At 41.6% G+C, this 25,049-nt stretch overlaps 1 protein-coding gene across 5 annotated transcripts in view; it reads left to right on the top strand.

The window, feature by feature from the left end:
- The window catches only part of LOC109858095 (protein split ends), a 211,619-nt gene extending 187,277 nt beyond the window's left edge, over positions 1-24,342 (top strand). For 2 of the 5 annotated variants that reach the window (XM_020435000.1, XM_020435005.1), the window contains exons 3-6: positions 3,316-3,532; positions 9,063-9,214; positions 9,466-14,553; positions 14,728-16,497. In XM_020435000.1, the coding sequence (XP_020290589.1) occupies positions 3,316-3,532; positions 9,063-9,214; positions 9,466-14,553; positions 14,728-15,636 (6,366 nt within the window). In that variant the 3' untranslated portion in view covers positions 15,637-16,497. The other 3 variants (XM_020435002.1, XM_020435001.1, XM_020435003.1) reach the window with 3 other exon arrangements.
- The last annotated feature ends 707 nt before the right edge of the window (positions 24,343-25,049 follow it).

Here is a 25,049-nt window from a genome sequence, read left to right as displayed (position 1 = left end):
TTTTTTTTTTTTTTGCGGCAAATTAAACATATTTCATCGTGTAACATCTATAGTCAAAGACTGCGCACTCGGAAAGAGACAGATGTGTGTGGAGAGAGAGAATTTCCTCTCTCTCTCTCCCCGCGCGCGCAATCAACGTTCTCTGGGAACGTCGTTACCTTGCTACATGCGCGGAACAATCGTAACGCGGACGGGTACTGTGTACGCGCGTTTAATTATCCGCGGTTGACAGGTACGTACGACGTACGGCAGGACGTGCCGCCGCGCGTGATTGTCTCGAGAGCCAATTTGTGTGCCTCCGAGCAAACCCCGAGCAGAGTCGGTCCCGCTGTCACAATTAAAGTCGTAAAATCGCGGACTAATAGCCTTGTTACGTTAATTCAGTGTAATGTCGCGCAGTAACGTTAAAACGAATACACCGCACATAAGCGCACGCACGCACGCGCGCGCGCGGGAGGGACTTCGTCGAGTTGGCATAAATTTAATTTAACGACGTCGAGGTCGCGGTTCGTGTCGCGAGAGAAGAAGAGACGGTCTCTCTCTGCGTGCCGAGCTGATTGGACCCCGAGATCTCGGAGTCGTCGCGAACGTGGCGGAACGCGATGATTTACCTTTCTCGAAATAAAATTCGCGAATTATGTTGCCGAGCGTTGTTTGCGCGCGCGCGCTGCGGAAATTCGATAAAAATAAATCCGCGCGATCTCGAGAGAACGAAAAACGCAAACGAGTATCGAAATAAATTTTATACTCGATTTTATGGCGATTTATTGGGACATATCGGTTTACGATATTCAAATACTGATACACGCAATTGCGCGCAAATTACGTTCTTCCAATTCAGTTTGTATGCCGTTTCTGTTCATTATTTATGAACATCCGAATGATTAGCGCCCTGATTTTATTAAACCTCTAACGAGGTTTCGTTTACGCGTTAAATTTCATTGAGAGAAATTCGAAGTGGAATTAATTTAGAACCGCCCGATTAATAGGCGATGAGGAGCTATGTTATAATTAACACTTCATTTTCTTACATATTTTTATCCACTTTTCTGAGATTTAATTTTGGATTTAAAACAAAATTTAGATTTGCGTGTGCGATACGGTAACCTATATATATAAAAACAGTTTTATACAAGTAAAACCGGTACCGTGTACCGTAGTTGGTTCGTTTGGTGCGGTAATTACAGCCACCGCGCGGTGCAGTTTATTTTCCCTTTCGAGATCGTCTAATCAACAGGGAGAGAGAGAGGGAGAAATTTTCTCTCTCGCTCGCTCTTTCTCTGCGTTTTTCCGTACACGGGTGTACACACGAGTATATACACGCGGGTATGTAGAGGAACGGGTAAAAGCTATCGTATTAAAGTCGTTTCTGTTCCACAGTGCGGCGTCTCATTTTGCGTCCGAGAAAAAGGATTAAATCGCGGTTTCCGCCGCGCCGGTCGCCGTGTGATTACCTCGTGTGCGATGGGCGGGCGTGCGACGGGAAATAATGCCGTGGAAAGCGGCAACCAGGTGTACTCTCTCGGTGACGAAGATTATTTAGGTAGTGATGCAAACAGCTCGCGAACGTACGACAGCTCGACGCGTAACCGCAATTGCGCGTTCGGCGGCGAACGCGAATAAAAAGTAATTGACTTTTTGCACACGACACGCTGTCGCATGTGGTTTCGTTCCCTAAAGACGTCTTTTAACTAAATAAATTAAGTTTTTACGCCATTGTCACTCTCTTATTTTTAAACAAATAAGTATATAGTTTTGTACGAAACCATCACACTTGTATCTTTAATTTTTTTTTTTTTTTTTATTGTGTCAAAGAAAAAGAGAGAGAGAAAATTGTAAATAATCTCTCGCTGTTTTTTACTTTTTGTCACTCAAGGAAATCGCCGATTGATCCGCAATATTTCCGACGCGGGTTCTTTTCTTTTTAACATCGCGGTAGGCGAGCGATTAGTCGCGGCAAGACGATCAGAGCTGATGAGCATCTAGCTCCAGAGAAGGAGAATGAATAATAGACCAGTCGCAGAAAACACGTTCTGATTGAGTTAACCGCCGTTGTACGTTATTACATCGGCGGCCGCGGCGGCAGCTCGCGACGCCAAGGTCGACCGCCGCCGCGAGTACGCATATAATCTCGTCGCTGTATTCAGGTCGTTCTTAATTAACCTGCCATGTTCCTTCTCAGATGAGGTGTGACAAATTCACGTCGTAAAGCTCGACAATCCGCGTCGTATGCCGGATATGCAAACGCGAGTGTCAGATTTTACGAACGCAATATTCATCAGCGAGGTACAGTTAGTGAGTTTTTTTTTTTTTTTTTTTTTTTATAAAGCGAGCGAAAAACTAATGGGATTGATTTATATTAAGATGTTGTTTTTACCATTAATAAATACCAATTCTAGTTTATTTATTAAGGAAAAAAATAAAACATTTCAATTTTTTTGTTAGTGTTTTTTTTTTTTTTTTTTTTTTTTTGTCACAAAATAAAACGCATAATTTGCGATAATGTTCTCTCCGCAATCTCTGTTTGAGACTCCCGTCTTCGTTTAACAATTGTGATTCCTTACGCCTTGCCAAGCGCAAGCGCTCAACGGGTTGCGGCAATCGCGCTCGGGAAAAGATGATTAACATTTAGCACGCTTTATATTCTTCCATAATCGAACAGCATCATTCTTATTTACGATACGCGCCGTAATGGCACCGCGTTAGCGGCCGTAAATTACCGCGAATAACGTCTCTACAGTTGACGTGTAACACGGCAAAAGTCCGGGCATCGGCCTTCCAACTCGGGCGCGTTTATATAACTTTTGCTCGCAACATCGCGCGCATCGATCGTGAGATTTATGAGTATCGTCAACCGGGACCCGCCGACTCCGGTGTCTCTTTATCTGCTTCTTCTTTTCGCTCGTTTCGCTCGACCGCGTTTCGCCAGCTCGCGTCGGTACTCGCCAGTTATGGCGATCCGCGATCAAAAAATCAAGAAGTAAAAAAATAAATTATTTTGAATTTTAATGTTTTATAAATTTAAACTACATTTCTAGTGTAATTAAATGTGAGTTATTATCAACATGTATCACGCACACACACACATTTCACATAATATTGATATCAAGATTAAATCTTATTGCTGATGTTATTAAAATCTCTTTTTAAACTTCGCTTGTACGTGTGCGAGAACAGGAACGTGAAACGACATGTGATTCGAGATTTTGGTTATGTGACTTTAAAATGACTCGAAGTTATCTCGTTAGCCGGTCACGCCGGCTGCGATACGATCGGACGAGAGTAACAAGCGGTGTGCGCGCGTTCTTGTTTCAGGTTGCGACACGACCTTGGAGCCCGGATCAGGGCAAGACGCGGGAGATGACCAAGCTCTGCAACCATAAGAGGAAACTTCTGCTGCCGGCCGCGATCGCCAGTCCTGTTGCGTCCTGTACACCGGCGGTCTCATCGTCGACTTTATCTTCTGGCTCGACAACGGCCTCGATTCACGCGAACGCCGACTCGCCCACGTCGCCGGATAAAGCCAGAAAAGGTAAGAACGCGAGAAAACGCTACCGAAAACCAATCGGATCTCTATGTTTATTTGTTCGGATGGTTGGTCGTGCGAAATGACAGAGAAAAAATCGCGATCGGGAAAATAATTCGGAAGTCATTTGCGATGGTATAAAATAGGGCGCGGAGCGATATATCACAAACCTCTCAAAACCCATCTATTTCAAACTTCTCGAGTTTCTTTTGCATTTCTAGACAGCGTTCGCAATCGATCACAATCAAGATCCATCTAGTGTATATGTGCTCGATATCCGCTTTCATAATCCCGCCGACTGCAGCAGTCAAACTTTGCCGAGCAACAGTCGAACTTGCGTAGACGCGAGTTTCGCGCAACTTTCACCGCATCGATCGAACATATTAACAAACTTTTCTGTCAAGTTTGAACTTTCGAAGCGACACCCATAATCGCCGCGACATTTATTTAACGTCGTCGTGTGCTGTGTGGGAGGAAGGAAAAGAGGGGCGGAGAAGACGAACACGTGCCAACTTTTATTGGAAGAAGACCAGAAGTTTTTCCACCCTGTCAAGTGAGCCGTGATCATTAGGGAAAAAAGTCGACGGCGGAAGAAGGACGACGAAATTGCGGCATTAGGGAAGTCGGGCTCACCCGACCACTCCAGCTTCATCCCGCCGTTTCGGGATCGTCCTTTCTTCGCCCGCCACGTTGCCATTAAAGCTCGGGAGAAGCGCGACGGAGACGGGAAGAGAGGCAGAGGGGAAGAGATCGCGCGAAGCGGGGTGGAATGATATATCACCGTAGCCGCCAAACTCTCCACCGAATTTCATTACCAAATCCCATAACCGACGTATATCCCATCCCCGCCGCGCGCACTGTTTCTCCTTCCCCCCTTCGTCCTCCTTCGTCGTTTTCCTTTTTTCCTTACTTCCGCGCCGTTAATTAAGCGGCTGTTGCAGGACGCCGCTGTTCCTGGAACGGCGTACCTGTACTCCAAATTGCGTTGGCTAGAAATTATAATCCGCTTGTAGATTGAAAGCCGCGTCGGCGACCAACGGTTATTAAACTTTCACCCCGAAGCATCATAACTGCGCATTTTAATATTATATTCAGGGACACTGCATCGATATTTGAATTATTCGAACATGAGGACGATGTATTTATGATAAACGTTAAAGAGGAAATATTGCATTTACGTCGCGATATTAAACATTAAAATTAATATATTTATAATTTTCATACTATATATATATATATATAAAATGTAATACACATTTTTACCTCTCTCTTTCTGCTTTTTAGAGCCAATTTTTCCTATCGCGATGGATATTTTCAGCAATAAAAATAGATCAATTCGCCGCGTTCGCTCGACCTCGTAAATAGATTAGCGCGATGCATTTCGATGCACGGACGCGGAAGGTAGGGCGGTAATTTTGCGCTTGCGTCTAAAAAATCTAGAGCTGAAGTTTAGAACTTGTGTACGAGATGTGTGAGGTGTGGACTTTACGGCGCGCCGATGTGTAAGGGGAATACGTACACGTCGCTGGCAGTGTTTTTATGGGACTTTATGGGGTCGTTTTAACATCGACGCACGCTCTCGCGCCGCTTCGATTCCAATTCTCCGGTGATATAAAACGACACGCTCTGGATGCGGGAGAGAGAGTTGACTTTCCTCCCTCTCTTTGCCGACTTTCTTCTCTCCGCGTTCTCGGGGGGGTTGTCGCGCACTCGCGCTCTGCTCAAACATACACCCCACACAGCAGGGAAAAAGAACGGCAAAGGGAATAAATGGAGAGAGGCTCGAATGAATCTTTATCGTCGAACGTCGAGCTCCGAGTTTTCATAACGCGCCCTCACCCCCGCTGGGAGCCGATTTAATTCCCCCTTTTTCTGATTTTCAGTTTGACTTTGCCGGCTTAAAAAAAGGACGGGGGTCTTCTTCTCTCGTGTACGATGGATTACATAGCGCACGGGGAGTAGAAATGATTAAGCTCCTCTTTCGGTTTGATCGATTCACGGGAGCGAGATGGAAATCGCGGTTCCTCGAAGCGAGGAGCCCGTGTAAATGTTTAACAATACGATAATCGTCGTAACACTTCAAGTTCTATTACTTTTGACTGAGTACCGAATCAAACTTCGAGCAACTTTTTTAAACAAACGTTTTAAAGCAATTGTTCGCAGCGGTTTGACTTTTTCGTATTCAAGAAACCTTTGCATTTACATAACAATAGCAATTCGAATTAATTACGATGACATTAATTAAATTTGTTTTCCAAAAACAAAAAAAATATATTTACATTCACGTGTCGCGCGAAATTAAAATTGAAAATTATTGCGATTTTTATTTACGGCTTCCTCAATTTCGCGCATCCAAATCTGGGACGCGGTTTTTATGTACGCTATCTTTTGTCACGCGCGAAACAATTTTCCCCGCAAACAAGTTTCCTCTGGAGCTCGATCGATCACTTTTGTCCTCGACGTAATACGTGACAGTTATACGGCGACTTCCAGAACAGTGGGGAAAGCGATTTTACGGGTAACAAACGCCAATTCATTCTCTTGCCAAGCTGGCGGCGGCTACCAGGGATTTCGCTGCAGGTAGCGAATTTTTCAAAACCACACTTCTGTCGGCCACGCGCCTAGTGTGTTTGCTTTCGTATGTCGATTGAGGGTATCGCATCGTACAAATAGATTAACTCCATCGTCTACCGGTGGTCTGTTGGGGCTATTCTTTCCTAAAAGAAGTGTGTTTACATAGGGTGCGATCCCCGAGAAAAATAATCACCTTAAGAAGGTAGGCTTGTGCGCCGGGTTGAAGCGGAACAAACATCGTCTATCTGAAAAGGGATCATCTTTAACAGAAATATATCTCACGTTTATTAAGAAAGCTGTATAATCACGCAAAAGAAAACTAGATCATTTTAAAATCAACGTTGCGCACACATGAAATTGTAAAATCCCATCTTGCATTCGATTATGCAAAAGATTCGGAGGAGAAGCGTAATATAATATCACGGATATTAGTATCTAGCATAAAAAAGCATTGAGAGAGAAAAGCAATCACGGAAGGCATTTCCTGCCGATTACATTTGTCGTGCCGAGATCGCTGCGCGGCCATATCCCCAGACCAATCGGCCGGCTCGTGCCTTCTTATCGTTGCGGCGATCAATAAAGTCTCGGGAGGAGGAAAGAATCCGCTCTCCCTTCGCTGCCAGCGGCGACGACGACGATGACGACGACGACGACGACGACAACGACGAGGAGGATGACGCGGCGGAGGTGGATACGACAAGGAAGGGGATGAAAGAGAAGCCGAGGTGGGGATTGTGTGAGGAGAGAAACGGCGGTGATGGTAGTGGTGGTGGTAGACACGGAGTTGATAAGGGTTAATTTCGTACGAGAAGCGCGCATGGGAAACGAGAGAGAGAGGGAAACTGCCTTTGCGGTCCAACGACTGTGTCCGGTTGTGATTCTTGCGCCTGCCCCGAGAGTGACGTCCGTTTCGTCGGCGGAGGGTCCTTATTCTTCTCTCTGTTTCACCTCTGGGCCACTCTCACATTCGCTTCCGTCGGTCGCGCAAGCGCATTTCGATCGTACTCCGCTCAGTCCGCATCAACGCCTCGGCGTGACGGCGTCTACGATTGCCGACGGATTTTCATGAACACACTGAAGAGAGTCATTTACGGTCGAGATCGCTAAAGCGTAAATCCGCGCCACCCGTCGAGCTGCCTGACGGCCGTAGACGTTGTTAAAGCACCGACGATGCCACCAGCGTTTGCTGCTATTGATGGTGCCTCGTCAGTGAGACCGATGGAGAGTGAATTTGTCCCGCGAGATCACGAATGTCACCTTCGTAGGTGCGTTTTGCCTCCAATTCAAGCTAAATCAAGCCGCACTAATTGCTATCGAAAACCTATTGCTTGATCTTACACGCAATCTCATGTACCGTTCCGTATTACGAAATGTACCGCAATAAATTTGCTTGCGGAGTCATTTATTTTAGTGTGATCGCAATTTTCTTATTAATCGTATAATTTACGAGAGATCTTATTGCAAAGTGATTACACCGCGTTACGTATAATTAAATAACATCAATTCTGGATCGCGATTCAAGGGAATGGGTAGAAACGATATTTTCACTTACACCAGTGAGTTTTCGCAAAATCTACTTTAAATAAAATGGAGTTTCGTCATTTGTCACGAGCGAGTCCAGCAATACGAAGATATTTCTCGTATTTAATCGAACCGCCGCCGTGGCGGGTTGAAAACAGCCGCAAACGACGAGCCGTATCTTCCAATTACTACGTCGCCCTCTTTCATCGGGTTTAACGACGAGAACATTTATTGCTCGAGCCATTGCCTGCAGGCATTCCAAGTAGATGACTGGCGGGGGAGACTTTACGCGTTCACGCGAAAACCCTCGGAAGCCACAAAATGGATCCAAAGATTTTACGCAAATCTTCCGTCCCTCCCACCCGCCGTGGAAATCGGGTTAAACTGCCGTCGCGCGTCAGAACGGACAAGTTGCCTTACCGCCACCCATAGATTCATTATTGCACTCACCCTTCTCCTTTACTTTCGCTTCTCGCGTCCTTTTCATGAATTCCCTCTTGTTTCCTCTTTGCCGAGAGAGAGTTACTCTTCCTCGCGCCAATAGGGTGAGCATGGAGAATAATTATTCTCTGTAAGCTTACAGATAAAAGGATCCCTTTAAGCCTGTCGCCCCGCTGGAAACCTTAGCTCTCCTCCCCTCTTCTCCAACACGTTTCTCGTAAATCACGGTAATTCGTAAGTGTCGATGGCCTTGCGGCAGTTCTTCCACTTTAGATTCGAAACGATGACGATAACGTTCAAAAGCATTACATAAATTTATCCAATCTATTTTGTTGTATAATTAAGTATTTTTTACGATTATATTGAGGCTAAATATAAACAAGTTTCAACATTCTCGTATGTCTTTCACTTTTTCGATGTTAAGCAATTAATTAGTTTAATCAATTATGGATTTGATTATAAACGCTCGATTTATAAAAATATTATAAAACTTACATATATTAAAAAAACAAAAGTTTTTACCTTTAATTACTTATACAATAATTTAATTCATTTAGTGTTTAATTAAAATTAAATTTTTAATATAGCTCTCTACGTGTTCTATTATCAACGAATATTTTTATCTCGTGAAAGACATTTTCCGGAATGATAATACAGACCGAGAGAAAGGCCGACGTTTTAAAAAGTGGAGAGTTAAAACACGGAAATGTCGGGCTAAATACGATTTAACCTTGCGGCGGGATTTCAAATGGAACACTTGCTTCATTAAGGAGCTTGGAACGTCGCTTGAATAATAAGGGAAAAAGCCAGCGGCGCGCGGGACTAGGACGAATAAGTCGTATTTTAATTTCTACAGCGCCGGGGACTTTATCGTTTTTCCACAATTGCGCTTCGAACGGGGAAAGCCTTTGTCGATTCAATTTCAAGTAGATGCTGGCGAATCGAAGATAATTGGATTCCGGTTCTGGTTTATTAAGAGATACTTTATTGGTGTTCGCAGATGGACTCAGCAAGAAGAAGAAGAGGAAACTGAACGGCATAGGCGGCATTTATTCCGGCGTCTCGGTTTCGCAACTTCTGGCACAACGGGAAAGAGCTATCGCGGTCGCGGCATCTGGAGTTCAAGGTTCACCGGTGCCTAATGGATCGCAGGTAATTGAATCGTGGCTTTAATTGAATCCCAAATTATGGAATTCTCCTTTCCCGGGTCGAGAATTTATGTTGTTATTTCCTACACTGCTTATTTTGTAATGCATTACAAGCAACACATAATATCTCTATTAATTTTGTTGTGTAATAAATTACAAACAAATTTAATTTTACTTATTTGTTTAAATAACATTATATGCGTATATATTGTATTGAATATTTACCATTTACATATAATTATTGTTACCTTTTAGGTATGGCCAATCGCGATCCCGAATCTGCAAGTCCAACAGAACGGACAACAAATCTGCCATCAATCTTTAAATTCGCCTTCTCAGAACCACGATGTGAACAGTTGTGCGAGAAATCCTCAGCAGAGGCTAAATCAACATAATATGTCGGGCATGCTGATGAACAATCCGCTGATAATGAATCAGCAAGGTACAAATTTCAACAATATGACTCAGCAGCAGCAGCAGCTTTTACAACAGCAACATCAACAATTGGTTTTGCAACAACAACAGCAGCAGCAACAACAACAGCTCATTCAACAACATATATCGCAACAACAACAAACGCAGCAGCTGCTGCCACATCAACAGCAGCTGCAGCACATGCAGATTTTGCAACAGCAACAAGAACAACAGCAACATCAGAACTCCGTAGTCAATCAATTGGCACCGCAGCAAGCTTCTCATTACATCAATCAGCTGAATCAGCAGTCATTGCACGTGATGCAGCAACAGCAGCAGCACTTGAATCAGCAGCAACAACAGCAACAACAACAGCAGCTGCATCTGCAGCAGATTCAAAAACACAACATACAGCAGCAGCACTTAGCACAGGAAGTGGATCAACAACAGTCGGCGACTTATAACACTCAACATCCGACTGAAAATTATGTGCATCACGTGCAGTCGCAAGTGCCGAATCAGAACACTCTCCATTCGCAGTTGCATCAACTTCATCAGCATCAAATGCAGCAACAACAGCCGCAGCACGTAGCACAGAACCAGCATTCTATACAGCCTCATACGACAGATCCTTTCCAAATGCAGATTCAGCAGCAACAGCAGCATCAGCATCAGCAGCAACTGTCTCAAGTGTGCATTCAACCGCAGTATTCAAATCAACAGCTCAACCATCACTCTGTAGATGTGATGCAGCAACAATCTGGTTCCGCTGGCATGACCATCAATACCGATATTCAAAACAGACACAATCGAACACCATCGGTTACTGACGAAGATCTCAACGCAAAACAATTACAACAGCAACAACAGCAGCAGCAGCAACAACAACAGCAGCAGCAGCAGCAACAACAACAACAGCAGCAACAACAACAACAACAACAACAACAACAACTTTTGTTAAATAATCATTCGATGCAACGACATCACGTGGTTCAGAATGGTGGCTTATCGAACAATCCACACGAGAACGTTCAGCGAATGTACGCGCAGAACCAAGTCCAATATCCGGTGAGAAACTTCGATCCTTCGAAAGGAACGAACGCGGACGCTAAAATGGGACATCAACAACAGTTTGTTTTGTCCAATCACACGGGAAGAAGCCCGAACGCCAGTCACGTCGTTGAGGCGCAGCAGTCTGGTATGGGACCAAACGGGCAACCCGGTAATATGCATTTCAACAACAGAACTCCACCGTGGCAGCAAAATCGCACCGCGGCCGTGTCTCATCAGCCATCTCTTGTCACGGTGCAGAACATTAATTCGTTCGATCGTGTGCCACCTCTTCATCATCACATTCCACAGGCTTCGACCTGGACGGACGAGACTGCACGGAAGAAGGCTAAGTCGACTAAGATAATAGTTAAAAAGCAGCGACAACACAGTGTTGCGGAATCGTCGAGAACGAACAACGGACTGGAGCACTCGACACCAAGTCCGGTTGACGAATTCAATGAAAAGAATCAACAAAATAACGGCCAGATAGGTTCAACGTTCAACAGCAGCGGTCCTTCGTTCCTAGAGGATCCTAGTGGATACCTCGCCCAACAAACAGCGCTGCTGAACAGCACAATATCGAGGCAAACCGGTGTCAGTAGTTCTCAAATGAATATATTGAACAACAATCCGAAATCATCGTCTCAGACGAATCATGGCATGCACGTGCCTAACAATGCCACCTATCTTCCTCAACCAAAGCCTTCCTCTATCGCCAGTCCCACAAGTACCTCGTCGTTCACTTCCGTAAAGAATCACGCGACCTCGCCTGTTGTCGTACACAGCAGTATGACACCGACGTCAAGCACCAGCGGCACCGATTCCGAAAACAGCCCGTGTCAAGGCTGCGTCACGAGCGCCGACACTCAGTCCTACATTCAGGATCAGTATAAACAGCAGCAGATGCAGCGGCAGTACCTGATGCACACGGATCAACGTGAAGATCCTGTGACCTCGTCGACATTCGGCGAACGATACCAAACGAACAACAATCAACAACAGACTGATTCCAGACCGATACAAGGTGGTACTGTGAGCACTAGTCACGGATCTCCCATCGGTACGAATAGTCCTGCCAATTCAGACACACCGGCAGCTTCGACGCCGGGGATCTCGCAACCGGCGACCCCGCAGAGTCTCATCTCGTCACAACCTGCGACACCGCATAGTTATTCGCAACCGCCGACGCCTCACTCATTCACATCAGGTCAGATGCCACAGCAAACGGCAACTTCGCAAGCGCAACAACAGCCATCGCAATCTCTGATGCCTAGTGGCATTCAGGAACAAAGATCTGATACTCCTAATTCTAGTACAATGAGTTCCAATGGTATTCCACCCAGCACCTCGCCGTCTCAAACGTCCTCTAGTTCGGACAATTTAACATCTCAAGTGAAACGGCAAATAACAACTAGACAAAACTCTTTGGATGGATATCAACCTCATCCACATACCGTTAATGCTGTTTCTAGGATATCTATGAATACTTTTGGAACGTCATCTGTAATAACAACTATGGCGAGCGGTCATACAGTCAGCAGTAACACGATCACATCTGTTCTAGCTGGGAAAGCCAACACTGCTACTGTTTCCATAAATACACCATCTGCGATACCGAATCCTGCTTTACCGAATCTTTTGCCGAGTAAACCACAGCATCAGGCACAACCTGCGGCAGTACCGGGAACTCCGGTTACCACTCACTCTTCTATCACACATAGTCAATCTACGACGATAAGCGTGTCGAAATCTCCGCTTGAAATGGTCCAAAGCGTTGTTAGCAGTATACAAGTACCTCAAGCGAGCACAAATTCGCCGATGCAACCGCAACCTCAGCAGCAGCAGCAGCAACAACAACAACAGCACCAGCAGCAGCAGCATCAGCAGCAACAACAACAACAGCAGCAGCAGCAACAACAACAACAACAACAACAACAACAACAACAACAACAACATCCTCAGGCCAACGTCCAAGTCCACAACGTTCTTACTTCCGGTGGAATATTAAAACATTCTGCCGGATCGACGCTACCGCCCGGTCATATATTGGTTTCCAGTGGCGGTCAGCTTATAATGGCTAGCACTGGATCGGCTATTAATGGCGTAATGGCGCCTCCTCCACCAAAGATCATCTCCAACGCCAATTCTATGCCACCGCTGTCGGTGTCGCCGATGGTTACCAGTGTAACTGGAGCCGTCAGCCAAGTCATCCCCGCAGTAGGCGTAGCTCAGCAGGTTATAGGACAACCCACAGTGCTCGTGAACACCATTCAAACTCCAGTGTTGATCCAACCCGGTGTGATGACGATGGACGGCATAAGTCAGAATGTGCAGATACCGCATCTGACAGTTGCCACTGGCAACGTTATTCAGAACACCCAGTCGATTCTCGATGCGAATCAAGACGTGTCCAGAACCGTTAGCGCCAATCAAGGCATGACGATGAATCGACAGCCAGCGTTGTTGTCACCGGAGTCGGCGATAACTAAGAAGAAGGCGTACAAGAAACGAAAAGCGAATCCGCAAACTGTAGCATCAATGTTGCACATTGCGTCGTCCCAGCAGAATGCCGGAATGTTGATGCAGTCGCAGTCAAACTTCGCTCAACAAAACTTTCAGGCTCAAAGCATAGGCGGACCTATGCTCCAAGCGTTAACTATCGTGCCTGGCAAAGGCGGAGCACCGGCACAGCTGGTTATGAACGGTCAGACTGGCGCAGCATCCGCACAATTTAATACCCAACAAATAATCACAAATCCTCAACCGGCTCAACAAATAAATCTCCTGCAACCGGTGAACTTGTTGAACGGAGCGACCGGAATGGTGCAGAACTTTCCTACTATCCAGCAGTTTATTGTGCCTGGTTTAGGTAGCATGGTTATGTCCGCTGATGGAACGGCTACGTTACTGCAAGACACGGGTAATATCGGAATGCAGCTTCAAATACAGAACGTCAACGGACAAAATGTGCTGACGCCAGTACAGAGCCACGGTGGAATATTTAATCCGAGTCAAAGCATTCTGGCTGCCGGACCAGCTGGTATGGTCATACGAGCGCCACAAGCAACCGGCGGGAAGATCATTCAACAGCACAGTCCGGGAGCGCAGTTTCTCTCGCCGAATAGCGGTCAATTTCTGGTAAACGGAACGACGTCTTTTGGAAATCAGTTGAGCCCAATAGTGGCGAATGTCAGTCCGAGTCAACAAGTGACGTTTAACACCTCGCAAGTGAGACCGCCGAGCATGCAGGGCCAGCAAGAATTCATACAGATGAACGGACAAACCCTAATGGTACCTTGCGGCACCGCGCAAAATATAGCCGTTTCTTCGGCATCGAATCAGCAGAACACAACTTTTGTTCAGCAAAACACGACGATTGTGCAGCAACAGACAACCATGGTCTCCAACAATCAGATACCAAATTTTCAAAATACACCTTCTAACGGCGGACAAGCTGTCGATCCCTCATTAAATCTCGATCACAATCAGTCGTACATTCTGAGTTCCGGTGTAATTCAGGGAAAAGCGGCGTCATCCTCTCCTAAGAGTGATGTTAATTCACCGTCGTCGGATCAAAACGTCGAGCAACAACAGTACGTGCTCGCCACTAGTAGTACAACCGTCATGGAAAAAACGGCTCAACAGAATGAACAGCACAGTCCGCTTATGGCGAGGCATTCTGTATCGACACAAACGGCAGGCAATCAAACGAATGTGGCGCAATCGACAATGATGCGGCAAGGATCGCCTCCCGACACTACCACTCATAGTCCAGGAAATAGTCAGAGGTCCAATAGTCCGGCTGTGGATACCACTACGCACGGTGCAGCTTCGCCAGCACCTCCGATCACCGCTAGACATCACTCATCATCAACGGTGAGAGAAAAGAATGATTTGAAGAAAGAATTTGTTCGACGTTATGCTTCTTGCTTAAAACCAAAGTTCTCGTGGTTATTTAGGTTTTTGTGTTCACGATCCACAAAGTTTATTCTTCAAGAAATAACATGATCACTCGTACTAATTATCGTACAATGCGTAATATATTTTCAGCCGATGGTTCACTGCGTGTCGAGTAGCGAGCCAGACTCGGGCGATGCGCAGGTAGCATCGGAGGATTGGAGAATGCAGAGTGTCGCCACCAAGGAGATCACGTTGAATCAGCCGAGCTTGCACGGAAAGACCTATGTGGAATCGACGGTGACCACTGGGATCCAGGTTGGTACCCACGTAGAGCAGGTCAACAGTCATCTAACTGTAATAGACATGCACCAGCCGGCCGATACGACACACCCAGAAAACACATACGCTGACTCACAGGAGCATATGGACACATCATCACCAAATCATTCCATTAATTCTGACACTGTGGACCACTCTACCGTGGAAGATCAGCTAAGCGTCAGTAAAGAAATGACGGACGTTTCCTATTCGGAGAATTTCGAGGTCAATCCGTTGCCTATTATAGGTCATGGTCATTATCAGCCATTCCTCTATCATAGCCAGCACTATGTTCCCAATGCGAACGTTTCGTATCGACAGCAAACCTTAGTGCCAGATCACGCGCATTACACCATGATGCCGCATGTTAATAACAAACTCAACAACAAACCGTGCGCCGTTACTAATCGCGTCGATAATCAGCTCGTGCAACATGTCATGGAACAAGATGAGGTCGATCAAAATTCCGAGGAGAAGTCATTGGAACGATACAATACCGGTGTACCTTATTGCCCGCAAAATGTCGGTTATCCGCAAAAATTCGTCAATGTCGGCATGGCGCCATCGGGCCTGTATCCCCATTTGTACAATTACAGATCTGATCCTGATGGCGTCGCTGTTGTCAATTACACAACGCCTAATAAGCAAGCCTACATTAATCCATATGTTTATAATCATCAATTCGTGTATGCGCAAGAAGGCGATGACGCTGAGGAGAGTGACTCGTCGTCGGACGAGTAGTGATTACGGCTTTCTTTTCGCGCGGGTCTCTTAATTGATTAATTTGTACATTAAAAAAACAAAAAATGAAACAGACGCAGTGGCATTATTAGATTGCGATTGGTTATACGTTTAATATTATTAAGTTTGTAATTAGTTTGTATTTAACGTTAATCATTTTTAACATCCGCAATTTTTATTGCGTAAAATATGACGTACACTCGTTTACCGGTAGCGTTATTATTTAAATTTTATATTGCAATAATGTAATTGTATTATTATTATTATTAATTATTATTATTATTATTACTCGTGTGTTAATTAATCAGGAAGAATCAGGAAAATCACCTTTTTACTTCGTTTTATATAACATCGAGAAAAAAATAAATTTTTTCTAAATATATTCTTCTGACAAAAGTTATGATTCTGAATACACACCTGATGAAAAACAAAAAACAAATACCTTTGCAACGTAAGCATGCGTAAACAGAGTTTGAGTTTGTCTCTTTTGGTATCATTTGCATGCACTGATGAATCAAATTTTTTTGTCGCGTAATTATTCTTATTACAAGCATCGGAGACATTCGCAAAAGTACGAGAAATTTTAGATTGTTATTTATTTTTCTAATATTTTATTTGTTACGTTTTTTTTTTTTTTGATACTTTATGTTTTGCTTATACATCAAATTAGATTCTTGCAAAAAATCATTTTCCGTGTCTCCGATACTCGGTCGAGAGAAAACCACGAAGCCCTTGTGAGTCCACGCACACGAAACGGGATTTAAAAATGAAAAAATATACATTTTCACATCAGCAGTGAATGACATTGAAATGATATTAGCATGCGATTTGGTAGGCTTGTGCCTGAGTTGATCGAGTTGTATTTGACAGATCTATACGTCAGAGACGTTGAAGCAAGCCGAAGGTGTGGTGAGCACGGTGAGGTGCGAGGGCAGGGAACATGCCCTCGGCCGCGGAATCAAGCGAAAGCTGGACTCCATCCATTCCATGTATTCTACTCTGCATGAAGACCAAGATGGTCAGTATTTGTATGGTACTCTTAGACGTTATCGTACACGAGTAGCTATAGTTTTACTTTCGCTTACATTAGTAGCGCAAAACTATTTTACGAAGAAACTTTTGGTTAATAATATCTGTAATGAAAAAATCAATTCGCAAGAGCAACTTGTTTGTAACAAGTTTGTCTTTACGTTAAACGCCGCAAGTTTCCTCAGAATAGTTTTTTACTAGCAGCTATTTTTGTGACAACAAGAAACGTGAAACTTCACAATCGTGTTGTTTTGCGCCACGCAAGTTCACTTTTTTAATCTCATTCGCGAGGGAAAAAAAAAATTGTTTCTCGTTACTCTTTGTCACTAAATGTATATATCTTTTGTATGACTGTCATTTATTTTGTGATTGCCAAATACAATTTTACGTAGCTGTAACTCTATAATTTATAAGAAACTCAATTATTTATTAACCGATCGAATTATTTAACTCTATTTGCTTATTTCGTTCGAAAAACACATCATCATTCTGCTTATCAATATCAAATCAGTTTTGCTTGTGCATGCTTGGCGATGTTGTTGCACGGTGTATGCTTGCCGCATTTTGCTTTGGCCGCATTTGGCTGTTTGTTTTTTTATTTATTAATTTTTTTATTTGGTTTGTTTTGCAATTCGGAATTCGTATAATATCTCGAAGTTCTGTGCTCGAATTGGACATTGGGGGAGGGGGAGTCGAGAGGGATATTTTTCCTCTTCACATGTCGAGACTTTTTACATGCCCAAAGAAAGCAATTGTTTTTTTTTTTATTTTATACAAAATTCGGAGCAGAGTTTTCCGAATTAGCATTCGACTTATTTACTAGTTGCGACTTATTTGTTACAACGTCGCATTATTAATCACATTACTGAGAGACCGGAAGAGCAGGTAAGTGGTGCCAGTACTAAAACCCTTTCATTTATTACATACGAGTCTTCGACGTCGCTTGCGGAAGTAAAGAAATGACTGTTTCGACATTTGTAAATAATGTTCTCGGAAATTCCTGTTTTGCGTTTACTAATTGGCTGTCAGGTTTGTTAATATCATTACATTATCCCCCGCAATTACATTCTCATAATGAGTGGCCAAGGGGCTTGAATCATTCGTTCATTTCGGAAGGGGTGTGGCTCACTATCGTGTGTTGTTTCAACGAACCTTGTACATACACATTCTCATGTTTTACCATGTACAACATGTACATATTCCCTACAATTGAGGCTCTTCAGAAATTTGTCTCGAAGATACAATTGAAAACAATTATAACATGTTAACAGAGAGATATAAATGCAATTATTCTATTTCTCTATTATCTGTATTTTTATCTGTAATGAAATATTCAAACATTGGAAAAAAATAAAAAAGAACAAATTACCGTAAAATATAATAGAATGTAATTTTTTGTCTCACACGTGAACTCTGTGGAGAAGGGAATAAGTAATCACATGTGTCAACAAACAAACAAACAAAAATAAAAATCATTTGCATGTGTTCGAACCATCTGATATTTTCATTCTGCCTCTGAAACTCGCCTACCATCATTGAATGAAGCTACTAATCATTTTTAACGAGCACACACATGCGAGCAAGAAGCACATTGTTGCAATACTACTTGATGAGTAGTAGAACCATCAGTTTCAAACATCCCCTCTGCGACATGCACCATAAGCATACCGGAACGTTTTGCTATTATTGCGTTGCACATTTTAATCAAAATAAACACAGATGTATCAGATGGAAATTACGTAGTGCAAAGTAGTAAGAGTAACACCAGTATAATAAAAGTAATAAACAATATAAGATTTATATATATATATAATGTTTTTGAAAAACGTTACATTATTATTATTTCAAGCATTATGTTAGACAATCTTTTAGACAAAATTTAAAAAATTGAATGTGTATACTATTATTATATACATATCAAAATAAATCAAAATAACAAAAAGACTTAGCTCACATTCTTTTAAAGTGATTAAACTTTGCAAAAACAAAAACTTGTAACTAATTTATTAATCAGAAAGTATTTCACAATTTAATAGTATGAAAAAATTATAGTATTCTCTTATTTTACGTTTTTCTTTCTTGAAGATTATCAATCGTTTCCGTTCTTTTCACGGAGAATTTTCTATCTAATATATCTGCAGTTGTACACGATAACAAATCTTTAGGGAGATGGGCTTTTTTATGTTAATTTCTGTGTTCAATCTCGCGAAAGCGGTTGAGATTACGAACCTCTTAAAAATACCGTGCCTTGTTTGGAACCCCCCCAGTAGCCGAGACAAAGGACATACACGACGGGAACCAATGGAAACTGATGGTCGGTGAACTAGTGTGGGGCGCAGCAAGAGGAAGTCCGGCCTGGCCGGGAAAAGTCGAGTCTTTGGGTCCTCCGGGTTCTATGACAGTTTGGGTCCGATGGTACGGGGGCGGGGGCGGTCGCACCCAAGTCGATGTCAAGACCCTCAAGTCTCTCTCGGAAGGCCTCGAGGCGCATCATCGTGCCCGTAAAAAGTTTAGGAAGTGAGTCACCCACCCCGACCAGGGATGAAACTATCGAAAGACGAAAGCCCCTTTAGAGATTTCTCTCGCTTTAACGAATATATTTCTTTAAAGTAAAAAAAAAAAAAAGAAACACCCGAGGGGAAAACCAGAACACGCGGAAGAGAGTGTTACGTTTCTAAATTCTTTCTCTCACGTGTCCGGCACTTGATCTTAGAACTCTGTGTTATATAGACACGTTAAGTTTTTACGCTTTCGATGAGCGGTGTTAAATGTCGAAAAGTGAAGTTGCATTATATCGCCTTTCTAGAGTTATCTTAAATGCATGTAATGTTGTTTAAAAGTCTTTTACATCTTAATTGTTTATTCTCGTGAGAGAGAAATTTATATAAAGGGTATGTGTGTGATAAGTGCTATACACGACACAGATCTCTCCGCTCTAACTTAACACTAGATATTCTACTTTTAATCGCATTAAACAAAATACACCAGCAGTAGCAAAAAAAAAAACCAGATCTATGTCTTAGTTCTCAACTTTGTGAGAATTTGCTTCTACAATATAATGACAGTATATCTTCTTTTTCTTTTTTGTTCGAGAACTGTCGGCGATCGTAATCGTATAGCATTTATTAGCAACCAACAGCCAATTATAAAAATCTATCCCGCATATCTTATGTTGCACAACGCTGCGGTTCAATATCCTTCTCGTTAACTCGCCAAAGAAGTTGGTGATTACGTTTTTATGTACACGCTGAAACATTAATATGTTAAGTAATTCTGCTCCAAGCTCAGCCATCTTTCTTCTTATTTCCCTTTCTTTATATTCTGCATTATTAAATATTTAAACAAAATCTAATTTCTATAACACGCGATTAACGATTACGTTTTAGAGAAAATATTAAAGTAACATATTAATATTTTACTTTGTATAATTTTTTTTTAAAGAACATTTATTATCATTAGTTTATTAATATATCGAATGGATCGAGATAAATTAATATTTGAGTGATTGTCGGTTCAAATCCGGTTGTTGCGATTCTTTGCTTAAACAGAGCTTACTAGTCGCGATTGTGTTTTAGCTCCTAGACCCGCGATTTTCAAATGTTGCTCCTAATCGACCGAATAATCGGTCGCGGTATCATCTGATATTAACTGTACGATTTTCTCGTTTCCTACCATATTTTTCTAGAAGTCGTAAATTGAATATGCAATTGGAAAACGCGATACAAGAGGCGATGGCGGAACTGGACGAGATGACGGAGGCCTCCAGGCAGCAGAAAGATGCAAAAAAGTCGCCTAAAGTAACATCATTGCAACCGGCAACCAGCTCGAAGGGCGTCAGCAAGACGGAGACCAAAAGAACGTCGAAGAGAATCGTGGCAGCCACCGCGGACCATGCCAAAGCCGAACAGAAACAATACCGGTGATCCGTGTCGATCACGATAGTTTAGCGTGCGACGATCATCGTATCGAACAACGACACTTTTATCACGGGCCACGAAGTCTCAAAGATCTTTGTGCAGATATGTAATTAGTGAGCGCTCTTTGTCTCAGTTAAATAAATTATTAATAAATTCACATACGTTCTCCCATAAATTATTGATACACTTCCGTTCGCTTCGAGTCGAATGCAATTAGTACAATCGCGACGTCAAACAGCGATTGCAAGCACGCACGACTATTATTAGTATTGTTGTTATTATTCTTATTATTATAAAAAAATGGAAAACTGACACGGTTATTATCCAACAATTGTTTTACCTAAAAGAATTGCTGCAGAAAGTAAATAATTTGTGGTTCTACGATAGAGTATGCTAAATATGTCAGAAACGAGATGAAGTGTTGCGAATCACTTCAAGACACGACTTACTGAACTTACTTCGACGATCGCTGTGATTTAACTTCATACAAACAGAGTCAAGATTCTCTCCTGAATCGGCACGAAGGTTTTTATCTCTTTGAGCAAATCGTGACGATAAAACGTTAAAAAGTTTTCATAAAACTTTATCCAAAATACGCTTCGAGACGCTTGCAATATCGCATGATTGTATGTGAAAAAAGCGCCTCTACATAACATAATCAAAAAAAAAAAGCTTGTTTTTTAAGCTTACTTTAAGCTTAAAATTTCGATGTACAGTTGTATTAACAAATCTCTCACATATGACAACACAGCGGCATTTTTCAAGCAGTTTCCCGTTTCTTGTAAATTCACCGACGAAGCCTAAATAACGAATAGAAAATACTTGCAGTATATCTCTTCGTTTCTTTTGTTTTGCTACGAAAAAAAAAAAAAAAAAAAACGATGTCCTCTTAACGAATATGTAAAATTGCAATTGCATGAGCTGATAGCGAAATGCAAGAAACATTTACGGCCGATTTTATCAAAATAGAGGCCTACTACAGCATGCATTCTTAGATTATTTAAGACACATGTATGTATAATCCATATGTATAAAAAATTAAAATTACGATGGGAGATAAAATTTGATCGTGTTTAAAGGGCGCTTGTGCGCGTTTCGTTTTACTCGACGAGAATGATTGATTCTTTCACGGATTTCGTTACCGAAGCAACAACACGAAAGAAAGTGTTTCGACTTTGATCTTTCGATAATATAATGTACATTATACGATCTCTCCCTTATTTGTTATGCGACATTTTTACGATTTACACGTACAATTAAAGAAAAACGTAGACGTTTTCTGAGAAAAATAAGTAACTCGCCCACACACATATTCGTGCAATCGTATTAAGCAGACGTGTATAGGTTTAAAAAGATATTTTTGCAAACAAATCTTCATTACACTATCCTTCCCCTCCTCTTCCCTCTTCCTCCTCACATAGAGAGTAAAAGCATTGTTTTAGAGAGCTATACATCTAAGATGAATCATTGTTTTTATCGTGACGAAGTCGCGCCGCAGAGACTCGTTGAACCGTTTTAAATCTACATATGTACATACGTCCGCAGGACGTTTTAGAGAAACCGAGTGATCGTGAGGGGTTTTTTTTTTTTTTTTAACGATGTTCCTCGAATGACGTAATTCCGGAACACGCTGCGACTGAATAATTCACGAATCAATTTTATATACAGTAGCACACAGCAATCGAAAGAGACTGCTGCGGAGAGAGCGGCGCTCGGGAATTTTTAACAAGCACACGCGAGCAATTCATCGTTAACATTGTTTTAAATTGATTCAGTTTTCGCAGAGATAACAACAAAAATTTTTAGATTTTCGAAACAATAAAAAATTCACATTTTAGTACGTAAAACGTAACCAAAACAAACGCGTTTTCTCTCATTTGTGAAATTGCTCGCAACAAACATGGTTTTTTTTTTTCTAAACATTTTCTGTCGTTTCTTGATTATTACAGAATTCGACGCGAACTCCATTTTTCTCTTTTTCAAATAAATTCATACGCGAGATTGCACTTGCTAGAATACAACATACTTAATGTGTAAAAAAAAAAATAGTAGTATTTTTTTATCGACAAATAATGAATTTGTGAAACAACAAACTATTGAGTGAGCGCATTTACAATTATTTACAATTATCAAGTTAATTGCGCGGCGCGTTCTAAAACGTATGATAGACAATAAGATGCAAGTATCAAAAACAAAAAACAGAACTCTCGCGCGATTTTGTATTCACGTTTCCTGCGACTCGTGACTTTGATTTTGCAATGTGTGCACGCGTGCATTCTAAATTCTGATCGATGTTGTCAAACATCAAACGTTGCAATTGTATTTGCACAATGCTTAATTATAAAAAAAAAAAAAGAAAAAAAAACGGGTCCTCACACACATATATATTTTAATGGTACATTACATCTGTAAATACGTCAACTGATAATAACTGTCGTAAATAAACTGTCGTAAAATAACAAATACAGATTTAAGAAAAGCCAATGTGAGTAACGTGTGTATGGATACATTATTGTATTACTCGCAGAAACGCGCGCGCACATCTCAAACTTAAATTTACTGCTGAGATTAAATCAGAAAGCTGTTCTATATCAAAAACAAAAAAAAAAAATATATAACTGCTTGACGTCACCGTATATATATATATATATCCGCGAGAAACCACAAACTTTTCACAAAAAGTTTTTCCGCCAACAAAATCAATAGGTCTACGTTTTCGCAAAGCGGAAAGTATTGTCTGAGTCATGTCTATTACTTTTGCTTGATATATTTTTCTTTCCTCGACGTAACGCTGTAAAATGACACAAAAGACTTAAAGAACCAAGCTTTAAAAAAAAAAAATAAATAAATAAATAAAAAAAACTATAAGTAACACAATTTTTCCGCGATTGTGACTTAGGCCATTTTCATACAAATCTCATGGGGATTTTGCGAGCACGTTTCCCGTCTCTGACGACAATTATATCAAAGTAAATCAAAAAGCGCTCGCGATATCACATATTACTCGCTAAGTCTCACAAATAAGTCTTCGACAGTGGGGAATTCTTGTTTCTCCGCGATACGATTCGTAGCATTTAATCGTGACCAAGAACGCGTTGCATTGCGACGCGACACGTTTTATTTGATAAATGGCGAAAGACATATCACCGGTCGCGAACGACAATTTTTCAAAATCCACATGTTTTCGGTAAAAGCATGCTGTGCGAAAAAAAAAACATAAATAAAGAAGTAAGATACAAACATTTTTAAGAATACGTAAACTGGCTGGCATTGCTGTACACACACACATATACGGGACCGTTTAACATTAAGATATTTCTAAATTTAATTTGTAGCTCCAACTTTAACAAACAACTCGGAGCACTTGAGGGTCGTTTTTTATGAGAATCTCGACACACAGAAATTTAAAAAAATTTGACTAAATTAAACCTAACAAAAAAAACAAAAAATACACTTAAAGTGTGCACGAGACTATTTTGTATTGACACGTAACGCAAAGGTTTACCCACGCGATCACTATTCCTCTGATAAATAAATAAATGAGCCGGGATAATCGTAAGATGTGTTTTTTTCTGAAAGATTTTACTGTTGCGAACTTTGTGACTTTTGCAAAAGCGGCCCTCAACGTAGATCTTTGCTAGTTTTTCTTCTTTGGAATCGAATATAAAAATCAGCTTGCCGAGAATATACTTGTCTCTGCGCTCTCTCGCATTCAATACGAGAAGAAGCGTGTGGGTGATCATAGCTTAAAAAAAAAAACCAACACAACAGTGAAAAAACTTACCTCAGTGACACATACGCAAAAATCAAACGTCTTGAAAAGAATCGAGAGTATATACTGTAGTGCCGATGTCCTTTGTATATTTTCCATGATATTGTAAATAGATATACATATATATACGCGCCTTACTGGTAATCACGCTGTGCGATATAGGCAGTCGACGAACACGAATTGTTTAATGTTGTAAACGCGAAGGTCGGCGAATGATGATATTAATTACTTAATTATTATAACACACGAGCTGTCGAGCGCGAACGATATTAAGTAAAGTAATAAATAAAGCACTACCATCAAAACAGCGAAAAATTGTGGCTTTTAATGATTTAAAATGTTGTGACAAAAAACATATTACGAAGAAATACCTATACTCTAATACATAATAATTTATAAAAAAAAAAAAAGTACTATTTTATAAGAACAATTCATTATACGGGTTGTTGAAGTAAGTAAATAAGAGCATGCTTGATACATGCCACATTTTTATACAACATCGTATTGAAAGTAAAAATAGAAGAAGCTCCTGATATATTCTAGTTATTCTGTTTGCGCGTTATATAATTATAAATTATTATTATATTATTTCATAAAACACATTTGGTTTTGCAACATTATTTCAAGCAAAAATAAATAGATACGAGCGAACTTCTTTCCCGATGGCTCAGTCAGCTCGACAGCATATATAATTT

This window comes from Pseudomyrmex gracilis, unplaced genomic scaffold, assembly GCF_002006095.1.
Source record: "Pseudomyrmex gracilis isolate BER0280 unplaced genomic scaffold, ASM200609v1 scaffold_187, whole genome shotgun sequence".
NCBI classification, from domain to species: domain Eukaryota; kingdom Metazoa; phylum Arthropoda; class Insecta; order Hymenoptera; family Formicidae; genus Pseudomyrmex; species Pseudomyrmex gracilis.
Note: the sequence above shows the minus strand (reverse complement) of the source record. Positions and strands in the feature narration are given on the sequence as shown.